The following is a 19,650-nucleotide window of genomic DNA, read 5'->3' on the forward strand; positions in this document are numbered from 1 at the left end:
TGTGCAACTTGATCTTCAAGAGGTTTGTTTCCTTTCCGATGCAGAACTAAATTAGTCATGCACAGATTCTTCTAAGAAAATGTCTCATGCAAGAAGCAGAGAAATTCAAGATTCTTCAAATGGATTTTTCACCAAATTATGTGTATAGTGCTCTCTTGATTATTTAATTACACTCTGTGCTATGTCAAGGTATAGAATAAATGATAATAATTTGTTTTAAGTCAATGGAAATTAGATAATTAAGGATATTACTGGGTTTCAGATAGCAGGTAATTCTGTGTTTAAACTCAGTGAAAGGTTTGGATGGGGTGTAAAGACAGTGGGTTTTATTAAGAAAATAGGAATGGGAAATTGAACCACTTCAAAGCAGACTTACTCAGTTTCTCTTACTAAAATCAGGGGGCAGTTTTTCACAAAACCAGTATTAACTATTGAAGTTAAGAGACAATGTACAAGGTAGATAATAAGATGGATTTAGTTTTTAGTGGTTTTGAACTGGACCTTATTGAACAAGACCAGTAATTCTTTGGAACTTTCCTGGAAAACTTCAAAATGGTAGTAATATGCCCAAAGCAGTTGATTAGTTCCAAGGAATTTAGACTCTTCAAGTATGAGAAGCATATGGACTTAATGATAAGTAAAAAGGCCTGTAAATAATATTTTGGAGGGGTATTAAGAATCTTCATGGCTGTTTCCCAGGGCTCTGGTCTCTCCAGGGTTAGCTGCTGTAACTTTTGGTAATGAAGCATGGCGAGGCCACGTCCTTGTCCTCCTGCCAGCTTTGCGTCTCCCACCGTTTGTGCCTTCTGGTTGCTGGGCTCAGAGCAGTTGCCCTGCCTGACTGCTGAACTGTGTCCTGCAGCTGCACGTGTTAGCCTGCCCTCTGCTCCCTCTCTGGTCTGTCAGTCCTCCTGGTCACACAAAATATTTTTCTGCCCTATAATACTGCTGAAATTCAAAAACAACAGTGAAAAACTATGACATTTTGGCACAGGTTAAGTTTTTTGTTGGCTTTATTAGGAACAGTCAAGGTATATTGACATACAAACATTATATTTCTTGGTCTTTTTGGGGGATGGTACCAAAGCCATGAAGGAATTCAGTATTTTGAGGGTAGGAGCATCAACTGGAAAGGACAGTGTTGTTAATGGCTAGTCCAGAAGAGTGCATAAAATTTTCATGGTAGCTCCATTGTCCTTCCCACATACACAAGCAAAAAACACCAGAAAACCCATGACATACTATCTTTGAATAAAACAGCAACTTTGAAATCTGTCAGAAGGCCTAAGGGCACACTACACAGGAAAGAAGTAACCCAAGTGATGCAGCAGGTTGACACTGTCTTAATGCTGGTTGCAGAATTGAGAATTGCTTCTACCCTGCTTGCAGTAATTGGAACGCTGGCATCTTCTGCAGCTCAGGTGCGAATAGCATCTGCAGAAACAGGCTGTCTCCTGGATTAGGCTACAGAAGTTATAGAATATTTTCCATGTAAGTAAAAAACTTCCTTTTCTGGGAATACATCCACTGCTTCATGCCAGAAGGTATTCAGCAGAGCAAGGCAAATCAAGCTATGGTTGAGTGTTGGTGCTGTACATGGGAAACCAGGGTGCTGCCAAACAGCAGTGCTCTCCTGTGAATGGCATGATTGAAAAGGAGCCAGCAGCTCCTCTTGCACCAAGGCCTGAGCAGAGGAGGATGCCACACAAGCACTGTTCTGTTCAGCAGCTGTGTTTTCCCCCAGGTTACACGTGCTACTGATGCAATGAGGAACAGCATGGTCTAGTTGGGTGAGATAGTGTTTTAAGCAGGGTGGGCTTTTGGCACAGGAAACCTTGTCTTAGCACGTGTTGTGGCATGCAATAGATGCTGTAAATCCTGGCCCCTTCGTTGCTCCTTCTCTTTCCTGGTCCTACCAGGACCAAGACCAGGACATCTCTGTTCCTCTGAGAAAGCCAGAAGGTGCTAGATGCTGAGAAGGTAGCACTGTGGAGGTGAGGAGAGCATCAGGAATAATGAAAGCATTGTGGCTGGCATTTGAGGGCCCTGGATTTCCAAAAATGCAGGTGAGAAGCCAAGCACTAGTATCACACAAGAAGTGTGACCTCCTCTGTAAGATATGTTTCATATGTTTCTGCTTTGGCTGCTGCATGCTTATGAGTTTAGACCTTTTTTTGTCTTACAATTGTTCTTTAAATGAAAGTTACTTAAATATAGAAACAAGTGGCTTGTGTTAGATTGTTCTGTACCTACCCAAAATGGAAAACCAAAGCAACATTTCTATATTTTATGCTGAAAAGCAGTTAGTAAGAGCAGACTTGCTCCAGCTCCACTAATATGTAAAGGCTGTCGTATAAGAATCGAGTGGGGCTGTTCAGCCTGGAGAAGAGAAAGCTTTGGGGAGACATTACAGTGGCCTTCCAGTACCAGAAGGGGGCCTACAGGAAAGCTGGATAGGGTCTTTTACAAGGGTTTGTAGTGATAGGATGAGGGGTAGTGGTTTCAAACTGGATGAGGGAAGATTTAGGTTAGACATTAGGAAGAAATTATTTTCTGTGAGAGTGGTGAGACACTGGCACAGGTTGCCCAGGGAGGTTGTGGATGCCCCCTCCCTGGAGGTGTTCAAGGCCAGGTTGGACAGGGTTTGGACAACCTGATCTAGTGGGAGGTGTCCCTGCCCATGCAGGGGGTTGGAACTAGATGATCTTTAAGTTCCCTTCCAACCCAAACCATTCTATGATTCTATGAACCTGCTCCATTCATTTATTATTTTTTTTCTTCCTGAATTTAAATTTCCATTGAATGTTGTAACTAGTGAGGGACTGGCAGCAATTTCTTAGATACTTATGCACTGAAATACCTATATAATTTTTGATTCTGGAAACTCCTAGGTGAGTGTATTTAATGTTATGCACAAAAGCAAAGCTTACTTATGCATAAAGGCTTGTGTGATCTGGCTGTGCTTTGCTGTCAGGTGTATTATATAACTACTCTATATTAATTATTAAATCCTTTATTATTTAGAGTAATTATAATTTAACAGCTGTAGCTTTCCAGGAGAGGTGTTTTTTTTTTCAATTAATGCAGGCTTGTTCTCTGTAGCTATTCAAACTCCTAATGAAGAAGTAAAAGGAAAAAATAATCAGAACTTAAAATTAAATAGCACAAAAATGAAGCATAACATACTTTAGGAAAATTTTGAAGCAATCATTAAAGATAAAATGACGGACTATCACTTCACAATTCTTTTATGTAACTTAATCAGTGTTCTAAACCGGTTTATTTGCTGTTAGTAAAATGCATGTTGTTCCTAATTAGTATTAAGAGGAGGTTACTGTTGGCTCTTTTTCCTCCTTTCTGTGTTTTCCAGCAGATTATTAATACAAAGAGATTACGAAAAACAGGTTAAAGCAAGCAGAGGTTTGCTGAAGTAGCAGGAAAATGGAGTTATTTTTCCGGAGCTTTGACTTTTAATAAATTCCAGTTGGGAGTGTGTTTCATTCCTCTTGATTACAAGAATAGCTTACAGGTAAAAAAAAATATGTAATCAAACCAAAATAGTTTTCTGAATGAGCTTTCTTTTTTTCCTTGAAGTTTTAACACCATCAGAATTTAAAAGAAAAACAGAGAAATAGTAGTGGTGATAAATTTTGAATTTTAAGACTAGAATGTACTACCAAATGTACTGGTAGTAACTGGAGGAAGCCAAACAGCATCACCACTGTGAAGCTATATATAGCAGGATGAATTAAATTCTATTTTCACTATTACTATCACATGATTTTTCAGAACTCTTTCAGCCTCATCCTGACATACACTTAACATACGCTTATTTCTACCACCACCACCCCCGGAAAAAAACCCAACAAAACAAAACAAAAGATGTCAAATGGAAATTCATAAAGTGAGAAATACCATTATAAGGCGCCTATAGGGCTAGGTGGGTACACAGAACATTTCAAATGCTGTTTTTTGAAAATCCACCAGTTCTTTGGTGGATCACCAGTCTCCTTTCAGAGGATCCATTTCCTGTATCCGACTCTTAGAGCCTGTGAAAACTGGGTAGGACATGGTCAGTTTTTCTAGCTGCCAGTATTTCACACAGAGTTTTCACATCTTCCAGTGTCTTAGGACATGGAGGCTACACAACATCACCACCTGCACTACTCAGACCATGCCCCAGGCTTTAAGTTCCTTAGAAATATGGTTATGGCCTCACAGCACCCCTCCTCCTGGTGGGTACCCTAAACTTTCCGAACTTGCCCGGTAGCCTCTTGGGGGTCAAAAAGACAGGCAAGAAACAGACTTTGAAGAGGAGTTTCACAGCAGCCACTTTGGCTTGCAAAAACACTCAAAGCAGCACTCCCAAGGACATTTTTTCTGACCCTGTGAATTGTGAGATTCTTGGCTTTGCAGGTCATCCTGGCCATGTGTAATTTTTTCTGTTTGCTCGCTCCCTGGTGTGCCATCCCCAAATGTAGCAGTGACAAGCTGATCCCTGGTGAGGAGCATATTCCCAGAGGACAAAGAAATATAATCTGTGATCCCAATGTGGCTCTGAGCCCCAAGCCAGGCTTCTGCACGAGGAGCTGAATGTCAGGGGAGGGCTAGAGCTTTAAAGGCTCAGTGTTTGTGGCTTACGATGGCTCTTTGAGTGACAGCTCTCTTGTTCATCTAAGCAGAAGAAGCTGGAAGAGTGATCTAGGGGAGCATCACCACTTCTGTGGCTTTATAGTCTCCCCTATATCTTGGCAAGGGATCACATGCAGGTGATTACACGAGTGGACTCTGTTGTTCTAGTTTCTTTTTGTCTGGAATGCTTCCCCTACTCTTCCTGAATAAAGAACCTGGAATAAACCAGCGTGGATGAGTCAAAACTGGAAGTTTCTGTACAAATTGCAAGACAGAAAAGAGCATAGAATGTGCAGCTTTGTATGTGTTCAATGCTGCCTCAGCTACCTTATTTTGTATCTTAGGATGAGTGCAGTGGGAATTCTGCCTTTGGGTTTGACCCTGAATTGTGAGGAAGATATTCAAAGCTCTTTATGTGTGACACTGTTTTCACAGGCCACCTGGTGTAATGGCAAGAGTGGATATTCAGGGACATAGTGAGTAGTTCAGATCCAACACTCATAATGCACACAGCAGCTGGTGCTCTCCTCCCATCTCAGGCATGGTAATTGCAATACTCCAACCTCCAAATACTGCACTCTTAACTCTGAAAAAGTTTAAGGATGCAGTATGTAAGGAAGAAGCCAGAGCATCTTGTTCTCTGACCTCTCAGCTGGAGCAGACCAGGCACAGCCTGCTGTGAGGCTGCTCAGTGTGTGCTGAGCCCTCCCCTCCCAGGGGAGGGGAAGCACAGCCCTGACAGATGGCCAGGGAAGGCCCTGATCATGTCATCGTAGGTATGCATCCAAATGTGCCATAAAGGAGCTTTTGTTTTGTCCCTGCTTTGTGTGAGATAACTGGAAAGCAGGCAAGCCTTGCTAAGCAGAGGGAAAACACCCTTCTTGGGAGGCATTCAGTCACTTTGTCACGTCTGTGCCATATCTGGCACCATGCTCTGCTCCTGTCCTCTGGCCAAGGGTGTATCCTCTGCGGTGGGGGACATTCTTATTTCTGTCATGTTATGCATTTGAATTTGGTTATTGCATGAATTAGAAAGGGCAGCCCAGCCCTCAAAAGGAGAACTGCATCATGCAGCTTGCTTTGTGTGTCTGAGCAGCCCTAACGACACGGTGGCAGGGACTTGGTGGCACTGTTCAAGTCAGCCAAAGCTGTCCACAGACCGGGGCTGCTGTCAGTGGTTGTGATGTACATCACTGCTCTGAAGAGAAAAGCCTTTCTGGGGAAAGAGGTAGTTGTCCAAGGAGTCCTAAGAAGGAAATTATTTGTGGGGTTTTTTAAATTTGTTTTCTCAACTGCAAAAAATAAGTGATACTCTACATTAAATTGAATTTAAAATGTCAGTAATTTAGGTAAGTAAACATTTCTTTTGAGCACAAGAAAATGAAATTAAATGCTAGAATATTAAACATACCAGAGGAGGAAAGGTCACCCTAATCTTCTGTCTGATTCAACCAGAGTGTGCAGCTGGGCTGGAGTCAGGGTCATCCAGGTCCCCGTGCTGTCTCTCTTGTCAGGGCATCCCCTGCTGGTGGACAATCATATCTTCTGTTAGGTTTGTATAGAAAGCTTAACTGCTGAGCCAGGAGGTGGAAGCCGGGATCAGGTCTTGAGTATCTTGCATTTCCCAGCTACAAAATCATTTTAACCTGCTGAGTCTAAAAAGACTGCCAGCAGTACCATTCCCAGTCTTTTTTTCACTAAATGACCATTCTTGGTAAATTCGACTTAAGTTCACGAGTAACTTTTGAGTCATCTAAAAAATTCTCTAGTAATTTGGTGAGGACTCAAGTCTTTAATTTGCCAGACTCTCCTGATTTTGCACACTGTGCCTACTCAAAGTCAATTTCCAAGGCACCAGAGAGATAATAATCACATTTGTTCACCTTGTAAAAGAGATATGGAAACACTACTGCTCTGTCATCTTGAGTTTCTTTGGAATTCTCATAGATTGTCACAATGAATATGCTGCCATCCTATGGTTTGCTGTCCCTTATCTTTGAATCAGTACAGTATCGTGTTATATCTTGAATTGTGCCTCATGGTCTCTGACATTTCAGCACTCTGTAATCAGTCTCAAGAGGCAACAAAATGTGGCCACAGCCTCTCTCACTGGCGCCTCCACCTCCTGCGCAGTCCTGGCTTCAGTTGTCCCTCTCCCAGAGAGACTCTGACAGATGGAGCTGCTGCTGGGCCCTGGGTTGCTGCCAGAGGGCCTTCTCTGCAGATCAGTGGCACCATATCCAAACTTGTCACTGCCTGGATGGCCCTTCAAGCTCAGGAAGCTCCTGGGAGGTCTCCTGGGAAGCCAGCCCAAGCCTGTATGCCTGCACAGTTTGAATTCCTAGCCAGACCCACTGTAGAAAATGAACTAGTGTATGAGTAAAGGTACTTAAAGGGGCATAAGAATTAATAGAGTTATATTATTATTTAATAAATGAGAAAATTCCTCATGGTGGCCCCCTGTAGTTTTGCATGTGCAATGTTATTTTCCACTGTAAATTCTGAGTCAAGAAAAGCAGATTGATTCTGGACTCCACTAGGAAGAGGTGATTCCAACTGACAAGTGAAAAATCAGTTTTTGTGTGTAGACCATAGTACTTCTTTAGATAAATATTAATATTAAAAACACATGTGTACTTAGACTCTGGGGATACTCTGTGAATTCAAAGAATAATTTCTTATGCAGATAAACCGTCAGAATCATGAGGACTTTCATTCTAATAAAAGTTAAATAATAAAAGAGGATGAACAATAGAATAGGAAAACCTGGATGGAGATCTTGCAGTTATTCCATATGCATGTATCCCAGGAAATAATACTTTACATATTTCAATATTTTTTTGTGTCTGTTAACATCTTAATGGATTTTAAAATAACCTAATTAATTATGTATGTTTCGGTGGTTATACAGTTTGATTATTATTCTCAGTTAATATTTTATTTTCGGAGTATTAAAACAAAAAAAAAGTGTGATCTCATATACAATCTTATTTCAAATTATGAAGGAATCTCTTAAGCATTCTAAGAAACAGGAACTTCTTTTTAGAAGAGCTAATGTAAGCTCTATACTCTTGCTTTATAACATCAGTCATTATACTTCATGGATAATCTGCCTTCATTATTGTGTATTTGTTTATACCTTTCGTAGTTTCCTGAATGAAAGGTATAATGATGGTGTTAGCAATTCAGATTTTAAGAAGTAATTGTTTTGAACTCAAAGTCATTATTTTTAATTTCATTGTGTTTCTCTTTGATACATAACACATTCACATAAACTATATTCCTAAATTTCTGTGCAGAACTAGAAGCCATTCTAACAAGCAAAACAGGAAACGGGAGACGTATAATCAGGAAAGTAAAAACAAATGTTAAAAATAATCAGTAACATTTATTTTTATAAGCTTTTAAAAATACAGATGCTTGAACATTTTATGGAAAAATCTTCACAAGCTGTAACACTAGTACATGTTTTATGAGTTCAGGATACTTAATGAGATTTCATGTGCTGCTTGCTCACTTGCTTGCTGTGTTTTGCTGGCTAAATAGCATTACTAACATAGTGAACTAAGCCCAGGGTTAAGATTTCTTAGATACTTATACTGCTTTCATAACTCAGGATTTCCTGTGTGTTGTGTGCAGTCTAATCCAGGATTTCAGAAAAAAACCACAAGAACTTAAAATGAAGGAAATAATTCTGAATGAGTTAAAGATGAAGGTAATATATCTTTGGGCAACACAGAATATTTAATTACAAGGGTAAAAACTGTGGTAATTCAAATCCTTACAAAGGTAACATTTTTCTTCCTTGATTCTTTTTTTTTTGGCATCTTCTGCTGAAGACTAATCCTCTGTCTGACCTGACATTTTCTACTTATTTGAATTGTGATTCTTCATCTCAGCATTTCTGTCCTTAAACAAAGAAATCGAGGTCTGTAAGTGGATAGTAATTAATGAAAAAGGCTTTGCTCATTCATTATTTATAAGCTTCTCTTATGTTTTTTGTTTTGTTTTATTTTAAATTGGAACTTTCTGGTGTGTGATAAGGATAACTGAAAAGCTTCCCACTCCTGTTTGACAAGGATATATTACAGAAGTTAAGATTACATTAATTTGCTGAGGATTTCTACAGGATCCACGATGTGAAATGTTCATGTATTTATTCTGGAGGAAATTAGCTTTCATGACACTTGCTTTAATTTAATAATGTAAAGGCATTTAAAAACAGCATTTCCAGCTTTTGTGCTAGATCATTATTTTGTGAAACAGCTTTCAAAATGACTGACACAAAGTTAAGACATGTTAGAAGAGACTTTTCAGGCACTTTGCACAGGAGTCACTGAAACATAGGGACTGTTCTCAGACTTGCCATCAGTTTGCAGTCTCTAGCTTAGGTTTTTCACTGCTTGTGTTCAGCCCATCTTCTTTCCTGGGACTTGTTCTCTGGATACATTGGTCACAGGACTGCTGTTGCTCAGTGTGGTACTTCAATTCCTCAGGAGCCTTCACAGGAGGCAATAGAAGGAATGAGAAAGAAGAGCTAAAACCTGTCAGTGACAAGTGACTGCTAGGCGACTGACAGTTTAGAGTGCTAAAGGAATGCTTTATAAAAAGGAAAGTGAAGAAGCCAAACTGGAGCAAGGCAAGCCTCAGATCACCACAATGTAACAGTGTCCATGCACCCTTTGCCCTCTGGATGCAATGTGTCAATGAGTTGCCAATCACTTGTGAATGGTGAATATTCAGATTGGTTAGATGTGTCTTTGAAAGTGGGAGTTCTTGTGCAGTGGCATGAATTTTTATTCATATCTAGAAGATTGTTTTAAAAATTCTTGAGAGATCTGATGAGTCAATATTTCCCATAGCTGCCAGCAGTCCTGCTTGGCTGTGGTGAATGGATGAGGAACAATGTGCAAGATTGGAATGTTTCCATTGTAGGACAAGGTTTAATAATATTGGATCCTGAGGTAGGCTGCTAAGGGCTGAATATGCAGCAAGATTTTCTAATGTACTAAGTATCTAATCACTCCCACCGAATTATGGTGGTTAAGCAAGAAGGGCAGCTGACAAAGAGTGGGAGAAGGGATTGTTAAACTGATGTCAGAGTAAGGTTTTCAGGGAGTATCATGATCATTTCCTGAGTGGAGAAGCAGGAGGATATATATATATATATATATATGTTGGTAAAACTTTTCAAGGAGGAGTCATGGCGGCAGCACCTTATGCAGGGATGTTTTTTCAGGACAAACTAAGACCTAAATATTGTATTTCATCTATAGGTTATGGGGTTTTTTTATGCTGCTTCTAAGTTGAAAATAACACAAGTGTCCTTTAGATGTGAAACCTCAGTGGCCCTCAGCTTACCTTGAGAATAGTCCATGGTAAGTTTATTATACTGTGTCCTGGGCTGCATCAAAAGAAGGGGAGCCAGCATGTCAAGGGAATGGGATTCTCCCCCTCTGCTCAGCTCTCATGAGACCCCACCTGGAGTATTGTGTCCAATTCTGGAGCCCCCAACATAATAAGGACATGGAGCTTCTGGAGAAAGTCCAGAGGAGGGCCACAAAGATGATCCAAGGGCTGAAGCACCTTTCTTACAAAGACAGTCTGGGAGAATTGAGGCTATTCAGCCTGGAGAAGAGAAGGCTCCAGGGGGACCTCATAGCAGCCTTCCATTCACTGAAAGGCACCTATGGGAAAGCTGGGAGGGACTTTTTTCAAGGGCTTCTTGTACTGAAAGGACAAGGGATAAAGGATCAAAACTGGAAGGGGGGAGATTAGGTTAGACATTAGGAGGAAATTCTTTAGTGTGAGGGCGGTGAGACACTGGAACAGGTTGCTCAGCAAAGCTGTGGAAGCGCCATCCATGAAGTGTTCAAGGCAGGCTGGATGGAGCTTTGAGCAACCTGCTCTAGTGGGAGGTGTCCCTGTCCATGCAGGGGAGTTGGAAATAGAAGATCTTTAAGGTCCCTTGCAACTCAAACCATTCTATGATTCTATGAATCTATAGTGTAAACGTGTTTATATTGGCTTAACTGCACCACCACTAGGGTTATTTGTGCCATTTCAATCAGACTGACATACTTGAAGGTGCTATAAGCTTTAGATATAGACAGTCTTAGTGTTACTCGGAGCTAGCTGAAGTTGTCTACATAGAAGAAAACAAAGAAATCCCTGTCCCATCTCTTATGCATTCCAAGTATTTCCTCTCGTTCTTAAACATCTTCCAGTAGAAATTATCTTCATGAGGTGTGAATAAGTACACATAAAAATGTAGCAGAAACAGAAATTATTGCATATAGTGAAAGAAAGTGAAACAGCTTTGTCTCATCGGAAGATTCTCAATGTAAGTGGTTATCAGTCACACTGGCAATCACAACACTGACATGCATTTTAGTGTTTGTTTTACTCAGCTGATGTCAGTTTCAGGATTATTTTTGCTTTTATTCAGTAGGAACATGTAACTGCCTGATACGCAATTAAAAATCTGTTGTATTAACTTTGTGAAATATGGTCCAATTAATGAAATGGTAGGGTATCAATTTCTCTAGAGTTGCTTCAAGTGGGCTGTGAATTTCTGTAATAAATATGTAGAAGAAAACATTTTGATTCACCTTTAAGAGCTGTTATTTGTTGGTAGAAGGATTTAATCTTGGCCATATCAGTAATGTATTCTGTGACAAGTAATGATAAGTATCAATTGTTTCTAATTCTGTTAAATAGGCATAATTTTCACAGACATATTTCTGGGCCAGTTTTCTTTGGGTTTGTTAGTTTTCATACTTTTCTGTTCCTATGTGAAAGATTCAAGTTCTAAAATCACACCATTCCTCTCCTGGTTTAGACAAAACATCTCACAAAACAGGTATTTTTCCCTTTATATTTTTCTTCTCCATTTATACCTGAGCAGGGGGTTTTCAATACAATCTGTCCATCACAAGTACAGAAAGATCAAGTTAAAAATAATGAAAGCACTACAGAAAGAAGACAACGTTTTCTTCTGAATATTATGTAAAGCACTTTCTTTGTGTATTTATTTGAAGGAGTTCCACTTCCTCCTGTCCTTTTTTTGCTGAACACACAGAGATTTTGACAGATATGAGCTCCATTATACAAACAATATAATGACTTGAATAATTCAGAATTTCAAAAGGGAACTCAAAGTCACAGCATATAGAAAGTAGAGATTGCAGTCCCATGCTTGGCTATGCTGGCCTGTGCAGGAGAGCAGAGAGACATACTGCTGCCTCTTTCCTTCCTTTAACTAATATTAGGAGATGAATTGGTCACTAATCACCACTTTTATGCTGGGAAAGAAAACCCAACAGCTGTAGTTGTACTCCTTGCTGGGAATAGTAAAGAGCCCAAAGACTGTGTCTCCTCCTCAGCATCCCTGTAATCACACTATGAAATAGATACTATATCTTTCCTCTCTAAAAAATCATAGACTACTGCCCATGATTTAATCAAATATCTTTATGGCTTCTCTTGTCTTTGTTGAACCTTGACATGCACTCTACAAGCTGTCCTTTGCCAATTTTAAGGGACAAGGCATTGATAATATAGTTCCTAGGTACTAAACACTTCTATTTTTTTTCATACTCTGGGGTTTCTAACTCAAAATAGTCTTCAGCTCAGCCAACCTTGAACCAAGCTCCGTTCCTACAAGGGCTAGTTCCTGGTACCTGGGCTAGCTAGTTGTAGGCTACCCCATCTATATTGTGCTACATTGCAGTTACCTTCATAGGCATGTTCCCAGTGTTTCTTCATCTACAAAGGAAGCCATATAAGAATTTACAAATGGTGAAAAGGAATGGCATGTTGAAAGGTATGTCACATGAAGCAATCACAGAGGAAGATTCTCAGTTGAAGTACCTTCATCAGTTAGACCACAGATTTATGTAATTTTGTGTATGCTTACCCACCTCTTACGTGCTTCTCACATCTAATCTAGTCCCATTAGGTGCTCCATACAGAAATGTTTGTGGAGCAATCACTCCTTTCTCTTTGTTGTTCATCAGAGCTATCGGGTTTTAGCCTGTTGCTGTGAAGTTGCAGCTACACTAAGGTGCATGTTTGGCATAAGTAGATGCTGGCACCTAATGTGCTAAATGTACGTTGGTATGAATTCTGTTGTCATTCTCTCTAGGTTGTGTTTATCGTTTTAGATCTTCAGGTAACAGCTGTTGTACTACAAATACAGCTGGAAGTGAATTGGTTCAAGTTTTAGCAGTAACCATTTTAGCTTTTAGATGACTACTGGGAAGATCTCATTGTTTTAAGACTGCAAAGTGTTTATGCATATATCCATTTCACAGAGAATTTTCTGCAAGTGATGGAATGTATAAACTTACATTTACTCCTAAGAGAATGTTATTCTGTGTGGATGGGTTTTGTGAAACTGCTGCTGGAGACCAGGGGATTGTGCTTTTGTTCAAAACTAGTATTGGGGCCCCAGAAGTGGATCATGCTCATGTGAAAGGCAAATCTATTTTCAGCACGGCAAATGTCAGCTTTTGATGGCAGTATAGGAGATACTCAGGTATCTCTGCCAGATTTGCAGCCTGGTCTACAACTCTGCGTAAATAATTTTAACCAAAAAAAAGTGTAGTTTATATAAGAAAAACTTTTGCCTCCTGTGAGTTCTCAGATTAGTATTAATCAGCCTGTATATTTTACCAAAATGGAGCTAGCTGCTTCTTTCAGCAGAACTGAACAGGCACAATCACTTTGAGTGAGAAAGGAGGAAAGGTTAATGTGGAGCTGTTGGGTGAAATACAGTCTTTTCAAATTTGCCATCTAGTTCAAGATCGTCAGCTCCCAAAATCAGTGTCACAAATAGGGTCATTAGCTCAGAATTTAAATGTAAATTGGGTTGTGCATGCCCAGACATGGAGGCCTGAAAGGAAATTTTTGGCTCTGCTGAGCCAGTTCATCAAAGTAAACTTTAGCCAGTGTGCATGTGTATTATAGGTCTCTGATCAAAATGTAAAAGTTTTAGCATATGAGTGGTAATTTAGTAAGTTTCTGCACTTCTAAGCAATACCAAATCCCCAACAGTAATAGCAGAAATTAATTGATGCCAGATGTCATCAGAAGAGTGGGACAGATGTGTGCCAGAGTTCCAGCTATACTGCCAATGCAGCAGCAAAACACATGTTGTTCCTGTGTATCTGCAGGATATTGTTATTCTGTTCCTTTAGGTAGATGAAGGCCATATACGTGGTGATAGTCCCAAAATAGCAGACGAGTGTAACAGTAAAATTTTAGCTCGAGTGCACATTAGTTTTAATTATGTAACATAGTATGTTTTGCAGTCAGGGTACTAATGAGTTGCTAATTCCCAGTCAGACTAAGAGATTAGGTTCCCAGCGTATCTATTAACTAGCCAGTCTACTCTACAGTCTACTGGCTGGAGTCTGCCACTGTGACTCCCTTGGGAAATACTTCACAAAGCAAGACATCCTAGTTGTTTAAATGTGAGTGGAACACGTAATTTAGCCATATCTGTTCTCCCAGCAAAATGTTCTACACAGTGTGAGTGTGTGGTCTTTAAGCTGGAGATGTCTATGCCCAATACCAATTCCCTGATTGTGTAAACGAGTTCTTAAAAATAGTTTTTGTTTCTTTAAAGAATCAGAAATATTTCTTTTAATGATGTTAGCTGTCTGGACTTCTGCTTTAATAATTCATGCATTTCAGGCATATTTCTTTCCTTTTGACATACTGTCAAAAAAGAAAGCAAAAGCAGTTAAATAATTGAGAACATGTGAACTGCCATAAACAATCACTCTTGTTTCTTTCTCTGCAGAAAGAAAGGAAGTCAAAGTGGGAGAGTACAATGCTGTGGCTGACACACTGGAAATTATCAACAACAGCATCAGGTTCCAAGGTATGACAGAAAACTGGAAAGAAGTACAGGAATGACATAGAGAGCTGTATGTAGTTTGCAAGAATGCATACTGTTAAAGACTTGCTTTAGGATTTTTCATATCAGAAATGATACTATAAAGAGAACTAAGCTGGGCTTAAAAAAATAGGAGAATTCTGGAAAAAAACCCAGAAAGTGCAACATTTTGATAATGTAATAAAAATTGCTAACAAGAGAACAATAATTAATTATATTAGAAGCAATAGAATCAAACAGCCATTGCACGAATAAGAAAAATAAGTTGTATAGAATCACTGGTTGTTTCTATTAATAAATACAAATCATCATTATACTCTATATTGTAGATACAGGAAGCAAGGACTTTTTTCTTTTATATTAGTTCTTTTAAATCAGGCATGTGCTTTTTTGTTACCTGTTGCCTATTTTTTTGCAGTGTCATGCACTGTAAATGCATGCACTGAGGTGAAAAGAGAAAAGGGGGAAATCTCAGGTTCTCTTCTCCAATACCAAGTCAGAAAACCCTTGACTGTCACTTTATTTTGATCATTTGAAAGGAAATGTCTTTTGCAGAAATGCCGAACAAAAAGACCGAAAGATAGCGAGTTTCTGTTGTCTGAATTCTTTCAGTTTAACTGGAAAAGGTAATGCTATTTTATTGTGTAAAAACTTGACACTCCTCTGGGGTGCAAAGCAGAAGAGTGGACGTTAAACGTAGCTATGGCAGCTGCTAGTCAGTTGCAGCCCTGTGATCAGCGGGTCCACAGAGCTCTGCCTGTGCAGACATTGTATGAAAAGAAGCTGCTTTGGCTGGTGTGCTTGTTCTCACAGCTCCACAGAGGACAGGCTGTGGCAATGTAGGGCACACAAATCCCTTTCTGAAGGAAGACAGAGATGCAAAAGGCCTTTTGCCAATCTGCTGCAACAAGGAAAAAATGTAGTATGCAGATAAATTAGAGTGCAGGAAGTAGGTGATGCAGAGTGTTATTGCAGTTGTTGGAAAGTAATTCTCATTAAACCAAGAAGCCTTTAATTAGTGGGAGCTGACTGTTGCTCAAGCACATAGCTTTAAACATAGTTTCTAACTTCTGACATTCAAGTCAACATCTGCAGGGACTTACTAAGTGGGTCTGTCACTATAAAACCTTTGCTGTGCATTTTTCCATAGTGCTTCATTCTGTAGATTCCCAAAGGCACTAATGACCCTGCACACCTACCCTTCCTTCCTGGGCTTCTCCTACCCTGTCACAACCCTGGTCCCCATTTCAGGCCCCCGAGGCCATCAGTCCCTGCCCCAGTGATGCCACATCAAGGCTGGGGTGGGTACCGAGACAGGCAATTTGAATCTGTCCTGCTGATAATGACAGTATGCTGAGAAACCATGCCCTCTGTTTTCTGCTCATTGCTCTGTCACTTTTTTTCAGGAAAGCTTAACCTTCTGGAAAACTTCATGGTCACAGTATGCATTTTAGTGTTTATTTACTCTTTTAGATGAGGATAGTTAGCATTTAATTTACGGGGTTCTGCAGTAGAGTTTTATTGTGTGTTTTCTTCCAAAGATGATGTTTACCTACTCCAGAAATATAAACCTCCTTGTCGATTGATGTGATTAACATATGTCAAATTCAATTACTTTGTGAGCTCCTGGTGTTTTTTACAGTAGATAAATCTTCTAAATTAAGGTATAGTAGTGAGGAGAGTACTGTATTTTCTTACAGAAATTCAACACCTGGCTAGGCTTTAGCCTTTTTTTTTTCTTCTTGTTATTCTAGGACTGGAGCCTCCAAAGGACAAAACAATTATACAGGAGGAGCTACGCAAGATCTCCCTGCCTCTCTACAGCATCCTCTCAGCCCTCACCATCCTAGGAATGATAATGGCCAGTGCTTTCCTGTTCTTTAATATCAAAAACAGAAATCAGAAGTAAGGCATTTGTGTTACTTCTATCACTACCTCTTTCATATTTAAATGCCATCTTTGTAGAGTCTGTCATCAATATATATATATAATATACATATGTATCTATGTAAGAAAAATGTTAAAGCTGTGAAAAAATATTTTAGAACAATTTAATTGAAATCACTGTAATATATTCACACTGAAACAGATTGTCTGGTAAAACAAGTTCTTTTATACTGTCTGGAAAGTGTTTGTTGTTTTTTTTAAATTATGTTTGACTGCCTGCTAATAACATTAATTCTAGCTACTTAATCCATCAGTAAAACAGGAGATCTTTTTACTACACATTAAGAAACCTGAAACACTGCCAGACCTTATAAAACAGCAAGTAATGTGCATGCCTATAGATTTCACGGAGTTCTATAAGAAATGTTTTCTGTTTGCCTGGTTACAAAAAGCTCTTCTTTATTGCTATAATAGCCTGGCAGTAATCTTTTCCTCTTTAATGCACTATCACCTTTTGTCCATAGACTAATAAAGATGTCCAGTCCCTACATGAACAACCTTATTATCCTTGGAGGGATGCTTTCTTATGCATCTATTTTTCTTTTTGGTCTTGATGGATCCTTTGTCTCCGAAAAGACATTTGAGACACTTTGCACAGTAAGTAATTCCATATATTCTAGTTGAACATAGTCTTATAGGAAGCTCTGAGAGAAATGCAAACAGAAAAGTTCAGTATCTGGATGTCTCATTCCATTTAATCACTGATGCTCTTAGTTCTTTCTTGGGATATTTTCTGGGACCAAATTCTGAAACATGTGGAAAGCTACATTATTATTAGTGAAAGCTTCAGATGCATTGGGATTTGGCCTCAGACTAAAAGGGTAGATTTGCTTTTTTGGTTTTGAAACTGTATCTCTGAAGATGATTTATTAAAGGTTGTGTTCGTAGCATGACAGCTAGTAATATCTGTGAAGCTACTATGTTTTCTTTACAGATTCCACATTATTTTATACTTCATGACTGCTGCTTACTTAGTCTTTTTGGCTGAATCTCCATAGACTTCTATTACTATTTCCAGGCTACACTATAAACTAGAACATATGTACACATCCATGTACAATATATTCTAGTTTAATCCAAAGAAGCAATTCTGAGACCGGATTAATTATGTTCACCTAAAAGCTTCTAATATCTTAGTTGCTCACTGTAATAAGGTTATTTCTGCAATTTAGATTTGCTGCATGAACTGATAAAAGGTTTTGTCTACAATTACTTTTTCACTAGTATTGGAACCTGATTGCACACTGCAACCAGGCACCACTTCTGACTACGGTGTATTCTCAGCTCCAGTGTTAGCAGAATTTGTGTGACCAGTGCCAGGGTTATTATATAGAAGCTAGGCTTCTGTGCAAAATTTTTCATCATAGAATCATAGAGTCACAGAATCACAGAATCATAGAATTAATAAAGTCGGAAGGCACCTTAAAGACCATCTAGTTCCAAACACTGTGCTATGAGCAGGGAACCTACCACTTGACCAGGCTGCACAAAACCATCCAACCTGGCCTTAAAAACCTCCAGGGAGGGGGCATCAATAGCCTCCCTGGGCAACCTATTCCAGTTCCTCACCACCCTTATAGTAAAGAATTTCTTCCTAATATCAAACCTAAATCTCCCCTCTCTCAGTTTAAAACCATTCTCCCTTGTCCTCTCACTACATGCCCTTCTAAAAAGCCCCTCCCCAGCTTTCCTGTAGCCCCTTCAGGCACTGGAAGGCCACTATAAGGTCTCCGAGGAGCCTTCTCTTGTCCAGGCTGAACAGCCCAAAATCTCTCAGCCTGTCTTCATAGCAGACAGCAGGTTGAGCTTTATTCCCTTCCCCCTTCGAATCTAGTTTAAAGCTCTGGCAATGAGCTTTATTATCAATATTGCTTTGTCATGAGTTGTCTCATAGAATTCCTGCTTTGGCAACAAACTGGAAAGCTTTAAAATGTGAGGACTGAAGCCTAAATACTTCATCATACTGTTGCCTATGGTAGTCTTCTACTTTTGTTGGTGCGTCTTTACAATCATTAGTATTAGTTTATGCACTCAACCCTTTAAAACAGAGGATTCCAAACAAAATTCTGGAAGCAGCCTGACTTACAGAGGCCTTTCCAAAGAAGGGTAAGAACTTCACTGCAAGGTAATTTCTTCAAAAATTATACAAACAGCGTGTAAATTTACCAAATATTTTATCCTCAAAAAATCCTAAGATTATGATTGGCCCTTTCTCTAAGAACATCAGACTTACTCAGGAGTTATCCTCACTATGGTTCATCCTTCTTCAGGTCTCTAGAAAGATGCAGTTTACAGCACCTTGGTTTAGGAGTCTGAATTTCTCATGTGATCACTGGAGAGAGAGGAACTTTAGTTCCAGAGAATTCAAAGCTTGAGAGTTGGATACCTAAAGCTAGATGGTGCAGATATTTCCCAATATTTAAACTGAAAACCTCCATACTGACTAGAATAATTATAGAAGTGAAATATCACTTGCCTTGTTCAGTGATATAATTTCAAAACACCAGAGACATTTCAAGATGTACTAGAACATATAGTATAGATGAACATACAGGATTTTCTGGGAAAAGTCATAGGTTCCTTAGTTGGGCCTGGACACAGCTATGTTTTAGATGCCTGAACTAAATTAGCAGGGGGGGGGGAGGGAAAGGAAGAGAGAAAGAATGACCAGTGCAATTCTCTATATAATTAGTAGAAGGCATTGCCTCAAAGACTTCAAAAGGAAGTAATCATCTCTCCCAAACTAAGTATATAATTCTGACTACATAGGGGACAATAGGAAGTGGGAGAAGCCAGCATACATTTGTTATCCAGTAATTACGTCCTTTTTTGTGAAGCAGCTTCTAATGGAGCAGAAGTGCCATCAGGAAGCCAGTAGTTTATATTAATCCCCATTCTTTTCTCACCCTCTGTTGCAGAAGAATCTAGTGGTAGGAGGTGCAAATCTTAGGTCCTCATGTTTACTCAGCCTTGAGGGTCTTGCATTCAGAGCACTTGACTTCACTGCCAGGCTGTAGGTCATTGTATGACTGGGCTACAACCCTCCTGTTGAAGCGGCCAAGCCCTGCTCACTGCTCAACAGAAGGAAAGTGGGAGCCAGAGGTACTTACCAGCACAGAGCTGTTCTAAGGAACAGGTTTTCATCCAGATTTAGCTATATAGAACTA

At 39.5% G+C, this 19,650-nt stretch overlaps 1 protein-coding gene across 1 annotated transcript in view; it reads left to right on the plus strand.

Annotated features, from left to right (window-relative positions):
* GABBR2 (gamma-aminobutyric acid type B receptor subunit 2) overlaps nt 1-19,650 on the plus strand; it is a 476,938-nt gene that overhangs the window by 294,032 nt on the left and 163,256 nt on the right. Inside the window, exons 9-11 of the mRNA XM_051609256.1 lie at nt 14,441-14,521; nt 16,291-16,441; nt 16,948-17,080. Coding sequence (XP_051465216.1) covers nt 14,441-14,521; nt 16,291-16,441; nt 16,948-17,080 — 365 coding nt within the window. The remainder of the gene's footprint in view (nt 1-14,440; nt 14,522-16,290; nt 16,442-16,947; nt 17,081-19,650) is intronic.

This window comes from Apus apus, chromosome 2 (genome assembly GCF_020740795.1).
Source record: "Apus apus isolate bApuApu2 chromosome 2, bApuApu2.pri.cur, whole genome shotgun sequence".
Classification (NCBI taxonomy): domain Eukaryota; kingdom Metazoa; phylum Chordata; class Aves; order Apodiformes; family Apodidae; genus Apus; species Apus apus.